Source organism: Panthera tigris, chromosome B1 (genome assembly GCF_018350195.1).
Source record: "Panthera tigris isolate Pti1 chromosome B1, P.tigris_Pti1_mat1.1, whole genome shotgun sequence".
Classification (NCBI taxonomy): Eukaryota; Metazoa; Chordata; class Mammalia; order Carnivora; family Felidae; genus Panthera; species Panthera tigris.
In genome coordinates, this window is record NC_056663.1 from 190,356,987 (window position 1) to 190,379,354 (window position 22,368).

At 34.4% G+C, this 22,368-nt stretch overlaps 1 protein-coding gene and 1 long non-coding RNA gene across 12 annotated transcripts in view; one reads left to right on the top strand and one right to left on the bottom strand.

Annotated features, from left to right (window-relative positions):
- The window catches only part of LCORL (ligand dependent nuclear receptor corepressor like), a 167,173-nt gene that overhangs the window by 111,787 nt on the left and 33,018 nt on the right, over nucleotides 1-22,368 (top strand). For 10 of the 11 annotated variants that reach the window (XR_006217071.1, XM_042984869.1, XM_042984862.1 and 7 more), the window contains one exon: nucleotides 21,786-21,879. The exons of the other annotated variant lie outside the window; for it this stretch is intronic. Coding sequence is in view for 9 of the 10 variants with exons in the window: in XM_042984869.1 (XP_042840803.1) it covers nucleotides 21,786-21,879 (94 nt within the window). In the remaining variant the exon portion in view is untranslated. The remainder of the gene's footprint in view (nucleotides 1-21,785; nucleotides 21,880-22,368) is intronic. 11 annotated transcript variants of the gene reach the window in all.
- The window catches only part of LOC122238111, a 68,917-nt gene that overhangs the window by 21,964 nt on the left and 24,585 nt on the right, over nucleotides 1-22,368 (bottom strand). The window contains exon 2 of the long non-coding RNA XR_006217073.1: nucleotides 2,938-3,031. This is a non-coding gene — a long non-coding RNA (uncharacterized LOC122238111). The remainder of the gene's footprint in view (nucleotides 1-2,937; nucleotides 3,032-22,368) is intronic.

The window sequence follows — 22,368 nt, forward strand, 5'->3', positions numbered from 1 at the left end:
AAAATTGAAAGGGGATGAAATATGGAAATAATTTTCTCTTTTTGCTTCCCTAATTTTGGGTCATGGGTGTTTATATAGAAAAATCTGAGAAATATTAAGATAGTAATTAGTTTATAAGACAGAAAGGTCCAAGATGACAGACACATCATAAGTCCTGAGGAAAAAATACATCAATACATAGAATTTTGGAAGTTAGAAAGTATAGGATTTTTAGAGTTTTGCTTGCTTTCTTTTTGCTCTTCCATGTTTCATACCCTCTTTGAGCTCTTTGTGGGAGGCAGTTCAGTTTTGTAACAATACTGAAACATAGCCTTTGGTGTCTAACAAACTTGTAGTTGAAATCTCAGCTCTGCAACTTACTTGAAAAGGTAACTTTACCTATTGGAGCATTAGTTTCCCCATTTGTTACTTGGCAGTAATAATAACAAACTAATTAGAGCAATGTGGAAGTCAAATATGAGCTAACCAACTCATAAAAGATAGCCAAACCCTGGCCTCCATACTCTGTACCTCCTGTTCCTTACTACCACAGAAGAGAAGCCTTAGCAGTAACATAGTGATCTGTAAATATTTGGCCATTAGACTAAAGTAGGATGGAACTTTCTTTGAATAACCCAGGAGTAGAATTAGGATCTGGAAATTAGATGGAAACAGATTTCAGGTCCATTTATGAAAGAATATTTCTAAGGATCAGACATTTCTCCAAGTGGAAAGTGGTTGCCTTATCATTAGAGGTTTACAAAAGCATCAGATGAGTGGCTGGAATAAATGACATTTTAAAAGTAAATTTCCAATCTTTACATTCTGTGATTCTGTGAACTTAAGTGATAAGGCAGACTCAACTATATGTAGAAAACAAGTAAATTATTTAAATGACTGTGCTGTTCTCAGCAAAGTACACAAATATGTGTGTGAAAATCCTTTTCATCTGATGGTTGAAAACCATCAGTAATGATAGTATATATAAATCTATACCTTAAATAGTCTTCTTGATGATTTGGGGGGATAACTTCTTGTCTTATGTAATTTCAGTGCTCATACTTCAGGATAGGAACCATTTAGTCTAATGTGGCTTGTACCATAGAGAGCAAGGGAGAGAATGTTAATAGATTAAGCCAAAGAAATAAGGATCAGATTATGAAAAAGCTATGTAGGAAATAATAAGATTTTCTTTCTTAGGACCACAGAGAGCTGCTAGATTGCTTCAAGTGGACAGTAATGAAATTAGATTTTTTTAATAAAACCATTCTGCTGTGGTATAGATGGGTAGGCTCTAACTTTGCATACTTGCACACCAAATCTTTAAAAAAAAAAATGGAGCACATATCCTTTGAGGCATTTATGTGTGGATTCGTGTGTGTATGTATACACATCAATATCTGCACTAATCTTTCCACAAATTAAAATTTTTAAGGTTGAAGTAAAGATGTTATAAACAATTTTTAAATGTCTTGCTAATCATGACTTCACTGCCAGTATCTTATTACACAGTATAGACTTTGGGAGAATTTTATTAGTCATGATAGAAGCTATACATCCATATTTTAAATGGTTTTCTTAAGAATTAAAATTTTTGGCCTGAATTCACTGTTCTTACCTATAATCAATAAAGTGCTCACACTAGCAGTAGCAGTGTTCTTCCTTTGTTTGTTTGCTAGTGCTTACATTTTTCGTATTATTCTCACTTTATGTCTTAACAGTACTCATTTAAGCCCATTGTTCATTTTGTGAGTTGATTTATTCAAATTAGATCATGTAATCCATAGGTTTAATACCTAATCTAACCATAAGTAATGTAGACAACTTATAGGCAGTTAGTGTAACTTATTAATCTTTAAATTATCAAACACAAATGGTTTTATAAGGTTCATATAGTTAAAGCAACAGATAATTTTTGTCTTTTGTGGACTGTCTTAAAGAATAGAAAAGAAAAAAATATTGATCTAATCTTAATACCAAAACCAGACAGAATAGCAAAAGAAAGAAATTTGCAAACCAGTCTGACTTACAAACATAGGTGCAAACATCCTAAATAAATACTAGCAAATTGAATACAGTGAAGTGTAAAAACATAATAAATAATGACAGGGAGGCATGGATGAGTCCACATTTGAAAAACCTCCATGATTTTCCACATTACCAAGAAAAAGAAAAAAGAAAAGAAATGTATCATCCTAATATATACATTAAAAAATTCTACAAAAGCTGATACATATATAATAAAAAATACTTATAAAAATGAACAGTAAATGGGCACTGGCACTACCAAAAATATTGTAACCTAATGATTTAAAGTAATGGACAAAACAACAATGTACACTGTTGCCAATTTTCAACATTTTCCCTGACCATAAGAAGTCCTGACTTCTGTAACATGATGAGAAAAAAATGGAAGTATGAAAATAAGGAATAATAAATAATGTGTTATAAGGAAAGAATGAACAAAATTGTGGTGGCTTATAAATAATATGGTTATGGATGTAGAAAATATGAAAGAATAGGATAACGTTTATCAGAACTGATAAAAAGTTCCAAAAAGGTACTGCTCACAAGATCAGTATATATTACTGCATATCAGCAACCACCTAGACAATCCTGTGTTTAAAAAATCTTATTTACAATAGCAACAAAAGCAGTAAATGCACCAAAACATCTAAGAATGAAACTAATAAGCCATTTAAAACTTTATGGATAACATAAAACTAGTGAAGGACACAAGACTCCCAAAATAAGCAATTGTATTTTAAATGGATGGACAGACTCTAAAAGATGGCATTTCATGCTTAATATGTTTACAGATTCATTCCCATTAAAATTCTCATAGGGTTTATTGTCAGAAATGACTTGCCAATCCTAAAATTTATGAGCAATACTTAAAAGAGCTAAGAAAAACTAAGGGTGGCTGAGGGAGTCACTCTAAAACGTATGAACACTTACTTGGTGCAGTAAAGTTAAAACGTGGTTCTGCTGGCCATATAAAAATGAGTAGAACAATTTAGCAATCCGGAAACTCTCCAAACATTGGTGGAATCTGGTACAAGACAGAGATGTCATTATAAATCACTGGGAAAGATGACGTATTGAATTAATGGTTCCAGGGGAACTGGTTACCCATTGTAGTACCCCATAAAGAAAAAAGATGATTCCTATTTTACACCACTCACAAAAGTAATTCAAGTGGGCTCAAGGATTAAATGTGAAAAGAAAAACTGAAAGAAAATATAAACAATTACATCCTACCAAACTCAAAATAAGAAGGAAGAATTTCTTAAGATGCAAGAATAACAATCCCTATAGCAATGTTGTAAATTTTATTGTATTGAAATGAACTTAAGTATTATAAAGGCACTATGAACAGAGTGAAAATTCAAGCCTCAAATGGAGATAGTATTTATAACTGATGTAACTGGCAACCATTCAACTAACAGAACAAAACTGCAGCAAATGAGAAAAACACAACTATGTAGAAGAATAGGCAAAAACAGTTGGCAGAATAGAATTAGCCATTTAAGCAAAGAAAAAGATACTCAAAAGAATATCCTATCCAGCCTCTGCCCCAGTATAGGGTTCTTTTATTCTCTACTGTAAGAGATGGTAATTCAACCGCTGATTGACAGTAAATACTTGCAAAAAATCTTTGTTTGACAGCTCTGACAATTAAGGTCATATATCTGAAATATCCATCCTTCATTTTAATTTTTTCTATCTGCAACAATGTTTTACTTAACAGTACTATAAATAATTTATAGAAATTATTGTATCTTTAAGACTTCTATTTTCCATGCTAATCTTTAAGAGTTTTTCCTCCCATCTGTAGCAATTTAGTCCTTCTACTAGTGCTGTAAATATTTATTGAAACTATTATGTCTCTCTAAACTTATGTTTTCCATGGAAATCTTTTCATCTTTTTGATTGTTCTTCATAAGTCAGTTTCCATATTCATCATTTTCCTGCCCTCTCTTCCACAAACTCTAGACTAACTTAAAATATAGTTACCCCAAAGGAAACATTCCCATTTATCTCTCCATTGTACATTCCAGCCAGGTATTTCAAATGTTAGAGATATTTCTTTGTGTACTTCCATTTCTACAGATTTGTATAAATACTCTGAACCTCAGAAACTGGGAGGAAGTAAGTCATGCATTGCTTGTACCAGTGATTCTTTTTTGCCCTGGCACACTGTTAAAAACAGGTAGAAATAACGTTAGCATATTATGTTTTTTTTAATTTTTGCTTTAATCTAGGCCCAAAGTAAAAACCTTCTAAATTCCAAAATACAGGAAGAGCTTACCAGTCCTATACAAAACAAGATCAAATGTGGGCAGAGATGAAACAGCGTGTCATTGGCCCTTGGTATAGATCTGCCATGAAGTCCAGTGGATATTCTGGTAGAGCTTTCATTATAGTAAATTTCTCGTTGCATTGCCATTGTTTCCATGTTTATCTTTCCACTATAATATATCCTTTGGAAGTAGGAACCTCTCTCTTCATTTTTGTATTCCTACTACATGTATGATGTATGATGTATTGGATTAAAAATCGTTATTGTAGGGGCTCCTGGGTGGGTCAGTCAGTTAAGCGTCTCACTTCAGCTCAGGTCATGATCTCACAGTTCGTGAGTTCGAGCCCTGCGTCGGGCTCTGTGCTGACAGCTCAGAGCCTGGAGCCTGCTTCTGTTTCTGTGTCTCCCTCTTTCTGCCCCTCCCTGACTCACACTCTGTCTCTCTCTAAAAATAAATAAACATTTTTTAAAAAATCATGATTGATTTCAAATGCTACTGACAAGAAAAATGAGAACTGAGACTTGGTCATTGGATTTATGATTTTTTAGCAGTGAATTTTTTTTATTTGAAACATTCTAGATGGAAAATACCCTGAAATACCTTAATACTTTCCTAAACAACATATGGTACATTAAGTGTCATGGTGAACATTAGTTGTTGCACTGCCTTGCAATGTCTTGGCACTTTTAGAATTATTTTCCCTCAAGCTAATTGGCAATAAATAAGTAAAAAAAAAAAAAAAAAAATTTTTTTTTTTAATTACTACTTCACACTGCTACCAGTAAACTAACCTTTGGAAAGCATAGCTCCTAGTTTGAATAAGATTTTCTTAAAAAAAATCAAATTATGTATGAGATTAATATCAACTAGGCTTCAAGTGAGCAATGGGAGACTGCATTGAATAAATTATATGAATTTCAGTGATATGTTTAGTTGTTATTAAGTATCCTTTGCTGGTGTTACTGTCACTACTAGTCTGGTTTCTTGGCTAAGATTAAGGTGGGTGAAGCTGTCAGCTGAGATGTTAAACTGTCATTAAGAGAGCCATTATGGTTTTATGGTATTATGTTTACAGTAAATGAAGTCTTTTGTTATTCTATCAGGAGAATACAGAATTCAGAAGATATTTCTGTGTCTACCAGTGAAGGCAATAAAATGACTCGTCTTGATTTCTATGTTGAGCTTTTGTTTTCCAAGGCTAAAGACATGGAGGAAAATGTTATGTTCTATGCTTAAAATTATACCATATTTTATTTAAACTGAAGAAGAAAACATAATATATCTAGATTATCCATGCCCTTTTCAAACTAATACGCCCTGACTCTAGGGATAGAAGATACTTAAAAATTCCAAATCAAGGCAAACCAGTCCACTGCTTAAAACCTTTTAATGGCTTCTCATTGTCCTTAGGATAAAATCTAAAATCTCTTTTGTTTTAGTCCTCATTCTGGCTTTTTCTCATTTTCTTCAATATGTCATACACTCAGGCCTCAGAACATTCACACATACCATTGCCTTTTTGTAGAAGCCACTCTCTACCCACACCAATTTATTCTAAATAAAACTTGGCTTTTTTCAAGTCTTTTAAACACCATGTCTCTAAGAAAACCTCCTCCACACTTCCTAAATTGCATGCACACATACACATGTGTACACATTCTTATTAATTCCCACCAAAATTTAGTTTGGGTCTCTTATTATATTTTCTTATAGCAGCTTGTGTTCTTTTGTAGCACTTCTCACCCTTCTAATTATTTGTTTCTACCATCTTATTTTGTACTTTCTGTTTGTTTAGCTCTTTCCCCTCCTTCATTATTTTCTTTTAGGTTTCATTTTTTCCTTTATTTCACTTTTTTTTCTTTGCTGATTTTGAAGTTATATACTCTCTTGCTATTCTGTTAGTGGTTATGCTAGAAATTTTTTAGTGTGTAATTAACTGAACACTTAATGTAAAGAACTTAGAGTATCTTAACTTGTCACCTATCCCAATGCATACAGCCATTTTATCAGAACTTTAGTTCTCTTTTTATCACACCACAATCTAACCTAATCTAAATAATCTAATCTAATTATAACTATTTGTTTTATATTATCAATTTTTGTTTAGCTTTACATATATGATGACCATTTCCTTTGCTCACCATTCCTTCCTTTATCTCATATCTCAGATTTACTCTGGGAACAGAAATTTTAATTCTTTTAATTCTATTGATAGTGAACTCCAAGGTTTTTTTCAGTTTCTTCTACTACTACTTCATCTCTTTCTTCTTCTTCCCTCTCCCTTCTTTCTTCTTCTTTCCTCCTCCCCCTCCTCCTCCTCCCCCTCCTCCTTCTCCTCCTTCTCCTCCTTCTCCTCCTCCTCCTCTTCTCCTCCTCCTCCTCCTTCTCCTCCTCCTCCTCCTCCTCCTTCTTCTTCTTCTTCTCCTTTTTTTGTTTTTTAATTTTAGAGAGCATGCAGGCGGGGGAGAAGGACAGAGGGAAAGAGAGAGAGAGAGCATCTTAATAAGCAGGCTTCCATGCTCAGCATGGAGCCTGACACAGGGCTTGATCTGACAACCCTTGGATCATGACCTGAGCTGAAACCAAGAGTCAGGTGCTGAACCGACTGAGATACCTAGGCACCCTGATTCTTTTTATGTTTAATGTATGTTCTTCAAAGATAATTTTTCTGGGTATACTAGTTTAGACTGGCAATTATTTTTTTCTCAGCACTTAGCAGTGCTGATAGTGTCTTGGCTTCCATTGTTACTAAAACTTCCAACTCATCATCTTTCCTTTATAGGTAATCTTCATACTCTGTACTTCTAGTGTCTCTGTCTTTGTCTCTTTCTCTGTTTTGTTTGTGGTGTTCTGCAGGTTGTCTGGAATATGTTTGGGTGTAGTTTTACTTTATTCTGATTGTTAATCATGTGGTTTCTATTAACAGGCCAAATATCTTTCATCAATTGTTAGTTTTTTAGCCATTATCTTTTCAAATGTATTGTAGCTCTCACTTTATCACCTGTCAAAATCTACCGAGACATATTTTGGATACTCTCATTCTATCCTGTCTCTTATCTTCTCTTTTATATATTCCACCTCTTTGTCTCCTTGTTTTGCATCTTGATTAGTTTATTTAGCACAATCTCCAAATTCACTAATTCTCTCTTGAGCTATTCTAATCACTGCTTAACCTGTATCTTGAGTTTCTAATTTGTTATTACATTTTTCATTTCCAGAAGTTATTTGTAACATTTTAAAATATGCCTGTCAGTGTGCCCCTTATTTTCCAAAAGAATCAATAAGCAAGATATCAAGAGTGACTAGGAAGATTATTTTAGGTAAGATGGTCAGGTATTTAGATCAGATTATTTAGGTAAGGTCTTCTTGAGGAAATGAGTTTGAGCAGAGACTTGAATAATGAGAAGTACTCCATATGAAGATCTGAGGGCAAGACATTCCAGGTAGAAGAAATAACGGATACAAAGACAAAAATATCAGAAATCAATAAAAGCAGGAACAAGTCAGTTATGTTTGAGGAACTATATGAAGATTGCCTCAGTTACTTAAAAATCAAGAGGCTATTGAAAGCTTTTTCTATAGTCAAGATTATAGAGTGGCAAGAAATATAATTGTTACAGAATATATGAACTGGATTTTTAATTTTTCTGTCTTATAAAGAATATCACAAAAAATCATGCTCTTTGCAGTCAGATGTTCCATAAATGTTGCCATGTAAACAAACCATCACTTGGCTAACATAATTAGTTGTATGAAGCATAAAAAGAAAGAAAGAAGGACAGAAAGGAAGAAAAGATCAACTTCCTTTGTGGCCATTACATTTTTCCTGAATATTTGTTATAGTTTGATACTAAATTGGCCACTTTAGCACCACATGGTTTCTAAGTGACATCAGATTTTAGTTTTCTTTGTAATTTCATCTGTTTTCCTTCTGAAGAGATAACTTTCATAATGAATATCTTAACATAACTTTGAATTTATCAGTTTGCCAAAATTGTATTCTCATGCTCAGATTGAATAAAGTAAAGCTTACATTACTTCTGTATTTAAAATCTTCCTCTTAGTTTTCTATTACATAAAGAACAAAATTTAAGTTTATTTTCAAGACTTGTATGGCTTTGCTAAGATCTTGTTCATGTCCACCTCTCTGTTTTATATGGAGAGAATATATGTGTATATATGTTTAAGGTTTTTCATTGAGGGCATTATTTATAATAGCAAAGGGTTAGAAATATATTCTGGTTTGCAAAAACAAAGCAGGAAAGATAAAAACTAACAGCATGGTTACCTATAAGGGGTGACGTAGATGAGGCAGAGAGGAAAGGATGGAAGTTCTGTGAATAGACCTTGTGTAATTTTATGTAAATATCCTACATATTCCAAAGAATACACACTTAAAAAAAATAATAAAGCAATCCCTAAACATGTGAGAAAGAATGTAGCATATAAACCTGACTACATTATATGACACAGAAGAAAGAATTATGTGAGGTGACTTTAACCAGTATTTTGACTGTACATTCTTAGTGGAATATATTCTAAGGACAAGGAGATGCTTCAAAGAAATGCTTTTGGTAATATTAGTAATAGTATTGCCATTGTTATTTTGAAATTTAAATGATAAATATGTAATCATGTTAACATTGTTAGGAAACCAAGATTTTCAGGGTAAGGGAAAAAAAAAACAAGAGTAAAATGAAAGAAGTAAAAACACTTTAATATTATATGTGAATTGGAAATGTCAGTGCAAATTCATGAATTTCTTTTCTTTTCAAAAATATGCATTTCCTAGTCTGGTCACTGAAGTACCTAAAAGCAGTGACAGCTCAATCACATTGAACTAGATCTGGATTGTGGTCTTTAAACATTATTTTCCTTCAGGTGCCTGGGTGGCTCAGTCAGTTAAAATGCCTCTGACTCTTGGTTTTAGCTAGGACATGATCTTACAGCTTCAGGGGTTCAAACCCTGCATCAGGCATGGAACCTGCTTGAGATTCTCTCTCTCTCCTCTCTCTCTGCTCCTCCCTCACTTGAGTTGTCCCTCTCAAAATAAACTTTAAAAACAATCTTCTTAAGATAATAGAATAAAAATAAACATTATTTGCCTTTAGGGGCACCTGGGTGCTCAGTCAGTTGAGCATCAGACTCTTGATCTCGGCGTGGGTCGTGATCTCTTGATTCATGAGTTCAAGTCCCACATGGGTCTCTGTGCTTGGGGATTCTTTTTTTCATTCTCTCTCTGCCCCTCCCCCACTCATGCTCATGCTCTCTCTGTCTCAAAATAAATAACTTAAAAAAATAAACATTTTTTTTCCTTTAAAAGGAAGCTAGCTGCTTCTTTGCAATCCTGGTCTAGATTAGAAAGTGTACAGAATGAGCCTAGAACATCTTGTTCCAACAAGCAAGGAAGCTCTAAAGGCTGAATTGTCAACAGAATACAGAAGCCAATGTTAAGGGTTCCCCATTGGCCAATATGAGAACATTTGAGCATCAAAAGGAAGAACAATTGCAACTGAAGCATGCTGAATGTTTTAATAAAATCCATTAGTTTATGATAATCAGAAAATAGAAGTGCCTCTCGAAGCCTTTAGTCCACACTGGAGATACAGTAGTGTACCAGCTCCTTACTGTGCAAATGAGCAATTAAAGGAAAAAGTTACGCATAATTCCTTTTTTTTTTCTTAAACAAATTGTATTTAAGGAAGATTCTTAAAGAAGAATCTTTAAGATAATAAATATGGAAGACGTGATAGTCTAAAAATATTACTATTTTGCATCTGCTAATAAGATAATTGAATCAAACATCATCATCAGAAGATAAAACTATTAGAGGAAAGGTTGTTTGGGGAGCTTTACAATGGATGGTGGGGTCAGACTATCACCATCAGAACACAGTGATCACTTGAGCATCATTGAAATTAGACTTTATGTGCCTTCTGAAATGTTGCATCACTTTTGAAGTATTCTTGCAGAAAACATTGAATATGAATCTAAGCAGTTCTTTTTTAAGTTTATTTATTTTGAGAGAACAAGCGAGCATGAGTGGGGAGGGGCAGAGAGAGAGAAGGAGAGCGAGAATCCCAAACAGGCTCTGTGCTGTCAGCACAGAGCTGGACACAGGGCTCAATCCCACGAATTGTGAGATTATGTCCTGGGCTGAGCCACAATCAAGAGTCCAGGTGCCCCTCTAAGTAATTCTTTAGGCCAATGGTTCTCAAATGTGGTTTAGGAAGCTCTTGGAACCCCTGAAACTTTTTCAGGGGATACCCCGGGTGAAAACTAAATAATATAAGTTATTTGTCATTTTCACTCTCATTCTCTCACAAATATGTAATGAAGTCAGCTAGAGACTACATGATCTAGTAAATTTAAATACATTGAATACAGAAGCATATATGACTAGCTATCTTCTATTGAGCTAGACATTAGAGATTTGCAAAATTATAAGAAAAACCCTCATGGTTTTACTTTGAAAGTGTTATTTTTCGTTAAAATGTTTTTAAAAACACATTTATAGAGTTATTATCAATTAGAGATATTTTTTAAATTTATTGGTTTAATTTATAATATGGTAAATATAAACGGATATAACTCACCTAAACAAAAGCTCTTTGAGGTCCACAGTAATTTTTAAGACTGAAATTATGAGATTCAGAAGTTTGAGAACCATTTGCTTTAGAATTAATTCAAGTCTTATCAGAATTACTGGGAAATAGAACAAAGTGACCACAAGAAACAAAACAAAGTGTAATGTAAAATGGTCTGTAGTAGAACTGATGACCTAGCTTCTTCAAAAAGTTAATATCCTAAGGACTCAGTAGAGCAAATTTCAGTACAAACCAGGCGTTAGAGGATAGCAAGGAATTGGTATAGTTATGTATGAAAATGCTTATATGTTTTAAAGATGCATGATATAGAAATGATGTGACATCTGTAATTAGCTTTAAAATACTTTAGTAATTAGGGATAAATGGAGCAAGTATAGCAAAAATGTAGGTAATTGTTGAAACTGAAGAGTGGATATAATGGGAGGATCATTCTATATTTTTGTGTGTTTGAATTTTATCTTGATATAATTTACTTTTTAAAAAGAACACATGCACCTTCTCAGAGGCTTTGCCTGATCATTTATTCCAACATAGTAACCTCTTTCCACCTGCTGTTGTTATTACTGTGTCCTGTTAGTGGGTTTTATTTTCATGGTAAGTCTTATCACCTTGTGAAATTTTTTTTTATTGATTTATCTTTTCTTTGTCTTCCCCTCTAGACAATAAGTTCCATGAGAGCAGGAACATTTTCTGTCTTGTTTTCTGTTATCTCCTGTGTGCCTAAGAAAATGACTGGCTTATTATATCCACTCAATAAGTACTAATTGAATGAATGAAGTATAAAAGCTATGTGTTATAGAAAAACTAGAAAATAAATAAGCAGATGAAGAAAATAAAAATTATCCTTCCTTAGCCACCCAGAGGTAACTGTTCCTGTTAAGTTTTCAATCCTTCCAAATCATTTTCTGGGGAAAAAAATACACACACATTCACACTCTGTCTTCCTAGAGCTCACTCCCACAAATCATACATAATATAATCGTCTGCAACTTGTGTTTTTAAAATCATACTTTTAAGGGTACCTGGGTGACTCAGCTGGTTGTGTCCAACAATTGATTTCAGCTCAGGTCATGATCCTAGGGTTGTGGGATCAAGCCCCACATGGGGCTCCGTGCTGAGCATGGAGCCTGCTTAAGATTCTCCCCACTTCTCTCTTGCTTGTGTACACTCTCTCTCAGTTTAAAAATATATAATAATATTTTTAAACATTCTTATGTTACTAAATATTTTTCTACAGAATCATTTACTTTTTTGAGTAGTATTCAATTTTGTGGATAACATATTTAATCCTGTCTTCAGATATATAAGTAAACATATGTTTGAACTAAGATATTGCACTGTCTTTTTTTTTTTTTTTTTTTTTTTTTTTTTGAGAGACAAAGACAGAGCATGAGCAGGAGAGGGACAGAGAGAAGGGGAGACACAGAATCCGAAGCAGGCTCCAGGCTCTGAGCTGTCAGCACAGAGCCCGACGCGGGGCTCGAACTCACAAACCGCGAGATCATGATCTGAGCCGAAGTTGGACACTTAACCAACTAAGCCACCCAGGCACCCCAATATTGCACTCAATCTTGATTTTAACCTTAGGACACATTCCTAGAAGTGAAATTGCTGCGTCAAGGTGCACACATATAAAGCTGTTAGAAGTTGGAGTGTTCATTCAGTTAAGCAGGTCTTAATCTCAGGATTGTGAGTTCAAGCCCCATGTTGGGTTCAGCGTTGGGCATGAACCCTACTTTAAACAAACAAACAAACAAACAAACAAACAAAAGCTGTTAGAAGTCAGGATATGTGGGGGCGGGGTGAGTTGATGATTAGAGGGTGATATGGTGGGGGTGTCTCTTGGTTGAAAGGTGGTAATCTAGGCGCTGTTTACATAGGACTGTTTAGTTTGTGAAAATTTATTAAACTGTATATACTTCTGTGCATTTTTATTATGAATATTTCAGTAAAAAGTTTTTTAAAAAACATAAATAAGTTTTGAATAAGCATGACAGACACTATCAAATGTGTGGTCAACAAATGTAAAGTCTTCCAATATGACATTGTTGTAATAAGTATACATCCCACATTTAAAGTAAAATGTTAAAACTTGAACTTATAGAGTAGTGCAATACATGGGATGAAAAATAACCTGTTTAAAAAATATTTTTCAAGTATGGACTTGAAGCCTTTGAAACTTTGTTTTAATTCAGTACTTGTAGGAATAACTGAAGAAAGAAAAAGAGCTGCATTGAAATTCTAAAATGGTATTTGGTGAAATTGTTGAAATGTCATTTAATTTTACCAGTAATATTTGTCTAATGAAATTTAGTGTTATTTATTTTTACATCCTAAATTCACTGTAAGTACTTTAATTTACATGTAGATGAATGAATTCTGTGGGTTTCAGGAATATATACACTAAAAATGCATCAGAAAGACTATAACTTTCCCTTTTAAAAACATGCTTATAGAGGGAGCCAAATAAGGGAAGGAAAAACTGAATCGATGTGCTACTCTGATAGTTTATTGGTTATTTCCTCTATGACTCTGAACTTGGTGGTTAAACTAGTAACAATAAAAACAATTTAAAAATAAAATTTGGGTAAACCCAAGGGAATGCTTTTTCCACTTTGGATTATTTTGTCAATAAGTCTGTATTAATAAGTTTTATTAATAAGTTTGGGTTAAGAGGGGCACCTGGGTGGCTCAGTTGGTTAAGCGTCTGACTTCGGCTCAGGTCACAATCTTGCGGTTTGTGAGTTCGAGCCCCGCGTCGGGCTCTGTGCTGACAGCTCGGAGCCTGGAGCCTGCTTCGGATTCTGTGTCTCCCTCTCTCTCTGCCCCTCCCCCGCTTGTGCTCTGTCTCTGTCTATCAAAAATAAATAAATGTAAAAAAGAATTAAAAGAAATAAGTTTGGGTTAAGAATTTTTAATATATGCATGCAAGTAAGTGTCCACACACATATTTTAACTACCCAGATCCTTATTAGAAACCACCACTGGTGTCATTTGGTATATTTACTTTCCGGTTTTATTCTGTATTTGATTTTTTGGCTTTCTGTATGGTTAACGGTCTATATCTCTATTCAAGTTTATATACTACCTTTTTTTTTTTTTTTAAATGTTTACTTATTTTTGTGTGAGAGAGAGAGAGGCAGAGCATGAGCAGAGGAAGTGAAAGAGGGAGACACAGAATCCAAAGCAGTCTCCAGGCTCTGAACTGTCAGCACAAAGCCCCAATGCAGGGCTCGAACCCACAAACCACAAGGTCATGACCTCAGCCAAAGTTGGACACTTAACCGACTGAACCACCGAGGCACCTTATCTCCTACCTTTTAAAAACATTATAATAGCAGTTGCAGTGTTCCATGTTTTGTTTTGTTTTGTTTTGTTTTGTTTTGTTTTTTAATTTATTTTTGAGAGAGAGAGAGAGTGTGTGAGTGTGGGCGGGGCAGAGAGAGGGAAACACGGAATCCAAAGCAGGCTCTAGGCTCCGAGCTGTTAGCACAGAGCCCGATGCAGGGCCCGAACCCACAAACCACAAGATCATGACCTGAGCTGAAGTCAGATGCTCAGCCAGCTGAGCCACCCAGGCGCCCCTTCCATGTTTTATTAATTACCTTAATGGATATGTTAGACCTAATTCTCAAGCAAGTGAAAGTACCATAATTTATATAACTATTTGTTAAATATTTATGGTTGTAAAAAAATTACATTTATCAGTCATATTGAAATCTTTCATTTGTCTTTGTACATGAAAACATTTTCACGTTAAATATTTTCTTAAAATGCCTAAAAAAGTGTGAGCATTTTTTTTAAGGCCAAGAAGCAGTTTTTTTAATTTTAGAGAGTGCGCTAGCAGGGGAGAGGGGCAGGGGAAGAGAGAGAGAATCACAAAAAAGCTTCACACTCAGCGCAGAGCCCAACGTGGGGCTCAGTCCCACAACCCTGGGATCACAACCTGAGCTGAAATCAAGAATCGGACACTCAACTGACTTAGCCACCCAGGCACCCCAAAATGTGTAAACATTTTTAAGCTTTTTGATAACATATTGCTATGTTTCCAAAAGCATTATGTTCCTGAGCTAGTAGTGTTTGGCCATGCAAGCTTATTACACCATTGCCAACATTATAATCTGTTTTGTTAAAACATCACAGATTAGAATTTTGGTTAAAGGCAGACTTTAGAACGTGGCTGCCTGAATTTGAATGGCATTTTCACTACTTACAACTGTATGATTGTGGGCAAGATAATTGACCTGTCTTTCACTTTCAATGTTATTAAAATTTGCAAATTTATAAAACCTATTAATATATTGGGTTGTATAAGCACTAAATGGGGTAAGACAGGTAATGCTGTTTGTTTTTGCATACTTTATTTGCACTAAAGAAAAATGCTGGTTTTATATATTTAGATTTTTTGTGAGTTACTAATATGTTCTAGAAGTCAGCTGAATATGAATAAATTAATAATTTAAATCATAGGAATCTCCTAGAGAGTACAGGAAGAAAAGACCAGAAAGAGCCAAAGGCTGACTAGGACCATACATTGAGGGGCGAAAAGAAAGACAAGACCCATTTAGGGAGATAGATAAGAAGTGATCTGAGACATAAGGTAGAAATAACATTAAGGTATTTATTAACATAGGTTTGCAGTTTGCATCAAGCATTATTAAATGTTAAGTAGCAGTATCTTGATGAAAGTTTTATTGCTAGTAATTACCATTTTTGTGAAATTTCATTTGGAATATTCTTCCCTCTAGGCAACATAAAATTTATGTGATATTTTCGGGGCGCCTGGGTGGCTCAGTCAGTTAAGCGTCCGACTTTGGCTCAGGTCATGGTTTTGTAGTCCGTGGGTTTGAGCCCCGCATTGGACTCTGCACTAACAGCTCAGAACCTGGAGCCTGCGTCAGATTCTGTCTCCCTTTCTCTGCCCCTCCTCTGCTCATGCTCTGTTTCTCTCTCAAAAATAAATAAATATTAAAAAAAAATTTTTGAATTTAAAATTTATGTGATATTGTCTCCTCTCATTAAAGTGTACTTGCTTTGGGGTGCCTGGTTGGCTCAGTTGGTTTAGCGTCTGGCTCTTGATGTTGACTCATGTCATGATCCCAGGGTCATAGGATTGAGCCTTGTGTTCAACTCTCTGGGCATGCAACCTGCTTCAGATTCTCTCTCCTTCTATCCCTTTCTCCTGCTCATGCTTGCTCACTCTCTCTCTCTCAAAAAAAATTAACTTGTCTTCGTGAACTGAATCTTACTAATGTTTATATATTTAATATTGGTAATAGATAACGTGGCTTCAAAGACCCATGCCATACTCCAATATGGACTGAGCTTCATGATTTACCTTGTATAGCAACTGAAGACCCAAAGTGTTGTGAGGAGTTAATAAATATGTTTTTAATGTACGTAATATTCACAATTAATTGATTAATGATCATCAGTCTTGACAATAATTTCTGAAGAAAAATCTGTATGATTATTAAACCTAACGAATATAGAAATTGATTGAAAACCATTCTTAGCCTCTTTATCTTAAGCAGAGTTTCTCTATGTGACGCTAACCCTCTCTTCCATATAAATATCAACCTTTTGACTGTGTTGTCATTTTCTGAGTGGCTGAACAAAGTTAATTGATTACATGACTATTTTGTTAGAGTCAGTTGTATGCAGTGCTTATTATTATGACAAAATTGAGTGAGTCATTGATGAGTCCGTGAATAAGTATTGGAGTACTGTTGCTTTCAGGCTCCGGCTTAGGGAGTGGGTATTGTGAGAAAATCAGCCAGGTAATTATGCTTAATTCAATATAAATCTTAAATAGATTCCAAACATACTTACTAACTCCCCTATTGGAGTTTAGGTGCTAAATTAGGCAAATTATAATAATATGTCATAAATACAGTATAGAAGAATACAAAGGGTATTGTATGTTGTGGGGAAAATTAGAAAAATGTTTGAGGGGATGATTCTGAAGGATGTGTAGAAGTTAGCCAGGCCAAGAGAACACAGAGCATACTTTGAAGAATGGACAAAGGCCATAAGATTAGAGATAGGAAAGAATGGTGTCCTTGGAGTGGTGAAATACAATTCTATGTTGTAACAGTTGCATTTGTCTCCTTTAAATAGATCCTTGATCAGGAATTTGTATGAAAATACAGAACTGAAAATCTGTTAATGAAAATTCAAATCTTGGTTTTAACAGAAGGTGAATTCTAAAAAAATTAACCCAGTAAAGTGTTGATATCAAGAAATTTCCCAGTTTAGTCATGATTTCAGTTTTTCAAGCATTGGTCCATTTAAAAAGTTATCTCTTGTAGTATAATATATACAGTTTACCTGACCTTGTTGAAAGATTACACTGGCCCCTCTTTAATTCTATACGTGTCATATTAGTGTTTGATCGACAATAAGTAAACTGTAGTGTTCAGACCCAGTCTATAACTAGTAAATGGAAATAATCTGTATTTATCATTAGGAAATTTTCAATTGTATAGACATATACAGTATAATAGTCATGTTCCTGTCACCCAGAACCAATAATATGTTATTTGATCATGTTTACTTCTGATATGCTTTCTCTTAAGGAACTATCACATCCTTTTGTTTGCTTTTGGAAGCAACCCCTGATAATAACCTATTCATACATTACTAAGCAAAATCTTTTTGTGTGCTTTAAAAGTTTGCATTAATGCATACTAAATGCACTCTTGTTAATTTACTCCTGCAACTTGCTTTTCTTACCAAATTAGCAAAAATTAAAAATCTCAACACCACCAAGTGTTGTCAAGGATGTGGGAAAGAAATTTGGTGATATCTACTAAAGTTCAAAATGTAAAGTCCGGCACTTATACTTCTAGTGTATAACTTAGAAAAATTCTTATACATGAGCACAAGAAAGCATTTAGAAGGATTTTCATTTCAATATAGTTTGTAATAGTGTAAAACGAAAACAACCTTATGTACCTGCCAATAGTTGAATGGTAAATAAATTTCAGTCTGTCTTCTACTTAGTTTATATTGCCCTAGAGCATACATAATAAGTACTTAGTTTTTATCCATCAAGTTAATTATTAGTACTTTGGAAACATATACACACAAGACAATCTAGTTATGGTGTGCTAACTCCATTCTGAAGGAGTGATGCTTCTAGATGTTATCACTACAGCTAGATCTAAATCAGCAGCAGGAGCAAGAAAATCCCCTTTACCCCCCATTCCTGATCTTTTCATTTTCTGTCATTCTTCCCAAGCTGTCTCTCTCCTTTTCTTGTTTTTGCTTTTCTAATTTGGACAATCCTAGAGGTGAATCTTTATGGTTTTTCTAGCTCTTGAGCTACCGGGTTCATGATATCAGCAAAATACTTTAGTATAGGCTAAGGCACTGCTAACAAAAAGTGAGATTTTCTGTGATAACTAAAATTTTTCTAAAGATTCTTTACTTACATATTTATGTATCCTGTATTCACTACATAAGTGTTCATTGATTGAGTGATTTTACTGTGTGACAGAAATATGCTGAAGGAGTATATTTGCCATTTTAACTGGATAACAAACTATAATGTGTTCCTTAAGTTCTCAAATACGTTTAAAGCAAAACGTTTAACATAGGTACCCTAGGATGGGGACAAGGCTGTGGGGAAAAAAATTAAAGCATTTCTCACTCTGGTCACTGTTTAGAGTTTTGAAAAAAGAAGAATCAGGAGTATAAGCCTGATTTGGGTAGCTCTCTTAAAGATGGAACAGGACTTAGGTCTAGTTCATCCTTAAAATTATCTCCAGCCAGGTCCTTGTCTCTAGGAGTGGTCCAAAAAGGACAAGAATGCCTTTATTGCCCTAGCTAGGGAGCAACAACCTAATTTGCGTAGTTACTGTAAAGGAGGAAGAGGAGTTCCTTATATCTCCTTTTCTTATTTCTGGACTGTGGAATAATTAACTTTAAATCAACCATATCAAAAGTCTAGAAGAGTTTTTTGTTTGTTTTTTGTGTTTTTTTTTTAATTAACTCATTTATTGTTGGTGTTGCTTTTGTTAGAAGAGTTTAGAATTGGAGAAATTTCATTAATTCATTTTGTAACATTGACTAGGAATAACAGACTTACGGAGAGCATGTTTTATGTGCTACAAACTACATAAAACAGGAGCAGAATCAAAACTAATGAATTCAGTGTTAAATTTGAATATAAATTAGGTAGTAATGATTTTTTGAAGAAGATGATTTTATAAGGTCTTGAGTTAGCAAAATTTAGTTGTTGAAGAAGAGAAATGAGATAGTAAAGGAAAGGACATTTCTCTCTTCTTTCAGTGGGTTACAGCACTCTATTCTTTATGAAATACAAATAAATAGATCCCTGGCCTGAGGAATTCAGTCTTGTGGGAGAAAAAGATCTATAAGTCAGTTATTATAAGACAGTGTCATAAGTGTTATAGCATGCTGTTGACACAAGGGAAACAAAACTCTGCTTCTGCTTGGGAGCATATGGATCTTTAAAGATGAGTAGGAGTTTGACAAATTGAAAAGGTAGAACACTCTAGGCAGAGGGAACTGTGCACTGCAGTTTGAGAGACCTGACACCATATAGCATGTTTGAGGAACTGCAAGTGGTTAGGGACACAGGAAGTATGAGGGTTGAGTTAAGTTGGAGACAAAGCATAAAAAATTGAGCTTCATGGGTAGCATGGGATGAGATGCTTCACTTAACAATTTTTTAAGGTTCTGTGTACCATATTCTGTGTTTACTTGTCCAGTCTCCCCTTTTAATTCCTCCAAATTCTATTCAGCAAGTATTTACTGAACACTTATTGTGTGCCAGGCACTATTCTAGGCAGTGGGGATATCTGGCTGAATAAAATAGACATGGTCTTTGCCTTCACGTAGCTTAGAGTCTGCATGGCTAACAGTGGTAAGTATATAAGCAACTAGAATATAGCATGCTAAGTGCCAAATAATGTAGTGTTGCAGGTATAGGAACCTAGAACAATGACAACCAACCAAATCCAAGTTGCGTCCTGAATGATTGAGAGTAAGATTTGGTGAGAATTAGGAGGAGTGTGGGGATAGAAAGAGAGGATTAGGAGTATTCTAACAGGAAACTAACAAAGTGTGTGAGCCCAGAGTTGAGAAATATCATACCACTTTCCCAACAGGTTTCCCTCCTCCACCCTTAGCCCCTTGCAGTCCATTCTCACCACAGCAGATTGATCCTTTAAAAGCATAAATTAAAATAGTGTCAGTCTTATGCTCAGAATACTCCAATCCTCCTTTCCTGTCTCTCTCAAAGTAAAATAGAAATTTCTTACTATGGCCTATAAGGCCTAATGTGATCTGCCTTCCTACATTTCTTTCTTTCTTTCTTTTTAACGTTATTTGTTTTTGAGAGAGAGACAGAGTGCAAGCAGGGAAGGGGCAGAGACAGAGAGGGAGACACAGAATCCGAAGCAGGCTCCAGGCTCTGAGCTGTCCGCACAAAGCCTGGTGTGGGGCTCAAACTCACGAACAGCGAGATCATGACGTGAGCCTAAGTCAGCCTCTTAACCGACTGAGCCACCCAGGCGCTCCTGCCTTCCTACACTTCTGATCTCATTTCACTCAGCCTGGGTTACTCCACTCCAGCCACCCTGGCTTCTTTGCTATTCCACAAACATTTTAGAAATGATTCCGTATCACAACCTTTGCACAAACTGTTCCTTATAGAAGCTTTCCCCCAGGTAACATGTTTGGTTGGTCATGGTTGGTACCATGATAGTAAGTACTTTTTATTTTTATACCTTTGTTACTGCTGCTTCTAAATTCCTAAAATAGTGCTTTTCACATAGTAGGCATTCCATAAAATTATTATTGAATTATACACAATAATAATAGGTTATGAGTGAGACTGTTTTATTTTCCTGTATTTGTATCTTGCAGGGCACTTAAGTGTTAGATGAATTTATATGGTAACAATAAAACCCAGTTGAATTTTTTTTAAACCAGCTTGAATTTTTTAGTATATTTTTTAGACATATGTTTTCTTATAATGATTCTTTATAACTTTTCAGTTTTTTAACTATCAGTAAAGAAATATTCACAGTATTATTGAGTGCTGTGTTTTCAATTCATAGTTTATGTTTATTCTTTTTGACCCTCAGATTTGTCAGATTAACATGTCTGAGTCATTGATTTTATTTATGGAAATTCAATATTATAACAATAATAAAAATACATTTTAATAAATACTTAAGCAGTTGTTTTCTAACAGGCTATTTTTCCTAAGATGTCATATTCTTACTGGTTATGTCTTCATTCAGTAACAGATAGAAACACTATATTATGTAGACAGTGATTCAACTGTTCTATGTTTCAGTTATTTAAAACTGTAAAATTTTACACTGAATTCTAAAAATACATTGGTTATACATAAGAGTCACAGTTTACTACCCAAAGTATATGTTCCACATATTGCTAGTCCTAGTAAATGCTAGTTATTGTTCTCTTATTCATCATCATTTTTTTCTGTGGTCTCTGTTTTGTACAACTTATATCATTCCTACTTTCTCAGAGCATCATCTGGGCAGCCTTGAATAGAAAAAAAATCATGGATAAGCAATTAAATGGCTGTTCACTGCACAACAGTGGGAAAGGTGACCAAGTGTTGCTTTTAAACAGATTTTGTATCATAGCCTGTTTGTTTCTTCATATCACTTATGATATGCCAGCTCCTTCTCTGTTCTTTTTTCCTATGTAGTGCCTTCCCAGTCATGTCCTGTTGCTAAAACCACCAAATGAGTTGGTAATGGCCACATGTCAAATACAGGTGTTAATTTTTAGGTCATGAATTAGTAGATCAGCAAAATATGAAATGTTAAAATGTAAGGATTACCTATTTGTCACAAATATAAAGTTTTTTCTCTTGCAAAAATTATAGGGGATGGAGTGTTAGATCTCTCTACAAAGAAAACCAGCATAAAATCTGAAGAGTCATCCATATGTGATCCTTCTTCTGAAAATTCAATGGCTGGGTAAGCAATATCTAGGAAATATAATTTAATATTAATATAAAATTATCTCTACAGAGAACTCTTAATACTACTTTGAGTAGATTGACATATATAGCTTTCCTCCAGAATTTTTGTCACTCATAAGTGTGTGTCTCTCATACCTTTCATTCGTCCTTTCTCTTTCTTTTTTATTCTTTCTGTTAAAGAAAAGTTATCAGAACAATCACCAAACTTTAGTTCATGTTACTAAAATGAACTACCAACTTAACCATAGACTACAAACCAAGAAGCAGGACGAGTAAAGAAAATTTAAAATTCAGTACTCAGGAGGCAATTTTAAGGGAAATATGTGATTTCACTATTTAATTTTTTTTTAAACAATCAACAAATTTTAAAAGTACTGTACTTACTAATTCTTACAGTTAGCTTATAATGTTTACTTTTTTTTTCACTGTGCTTTAGGTGTGGTGGCAAACTTTATATAATATATACAATAATATATATCTAGTA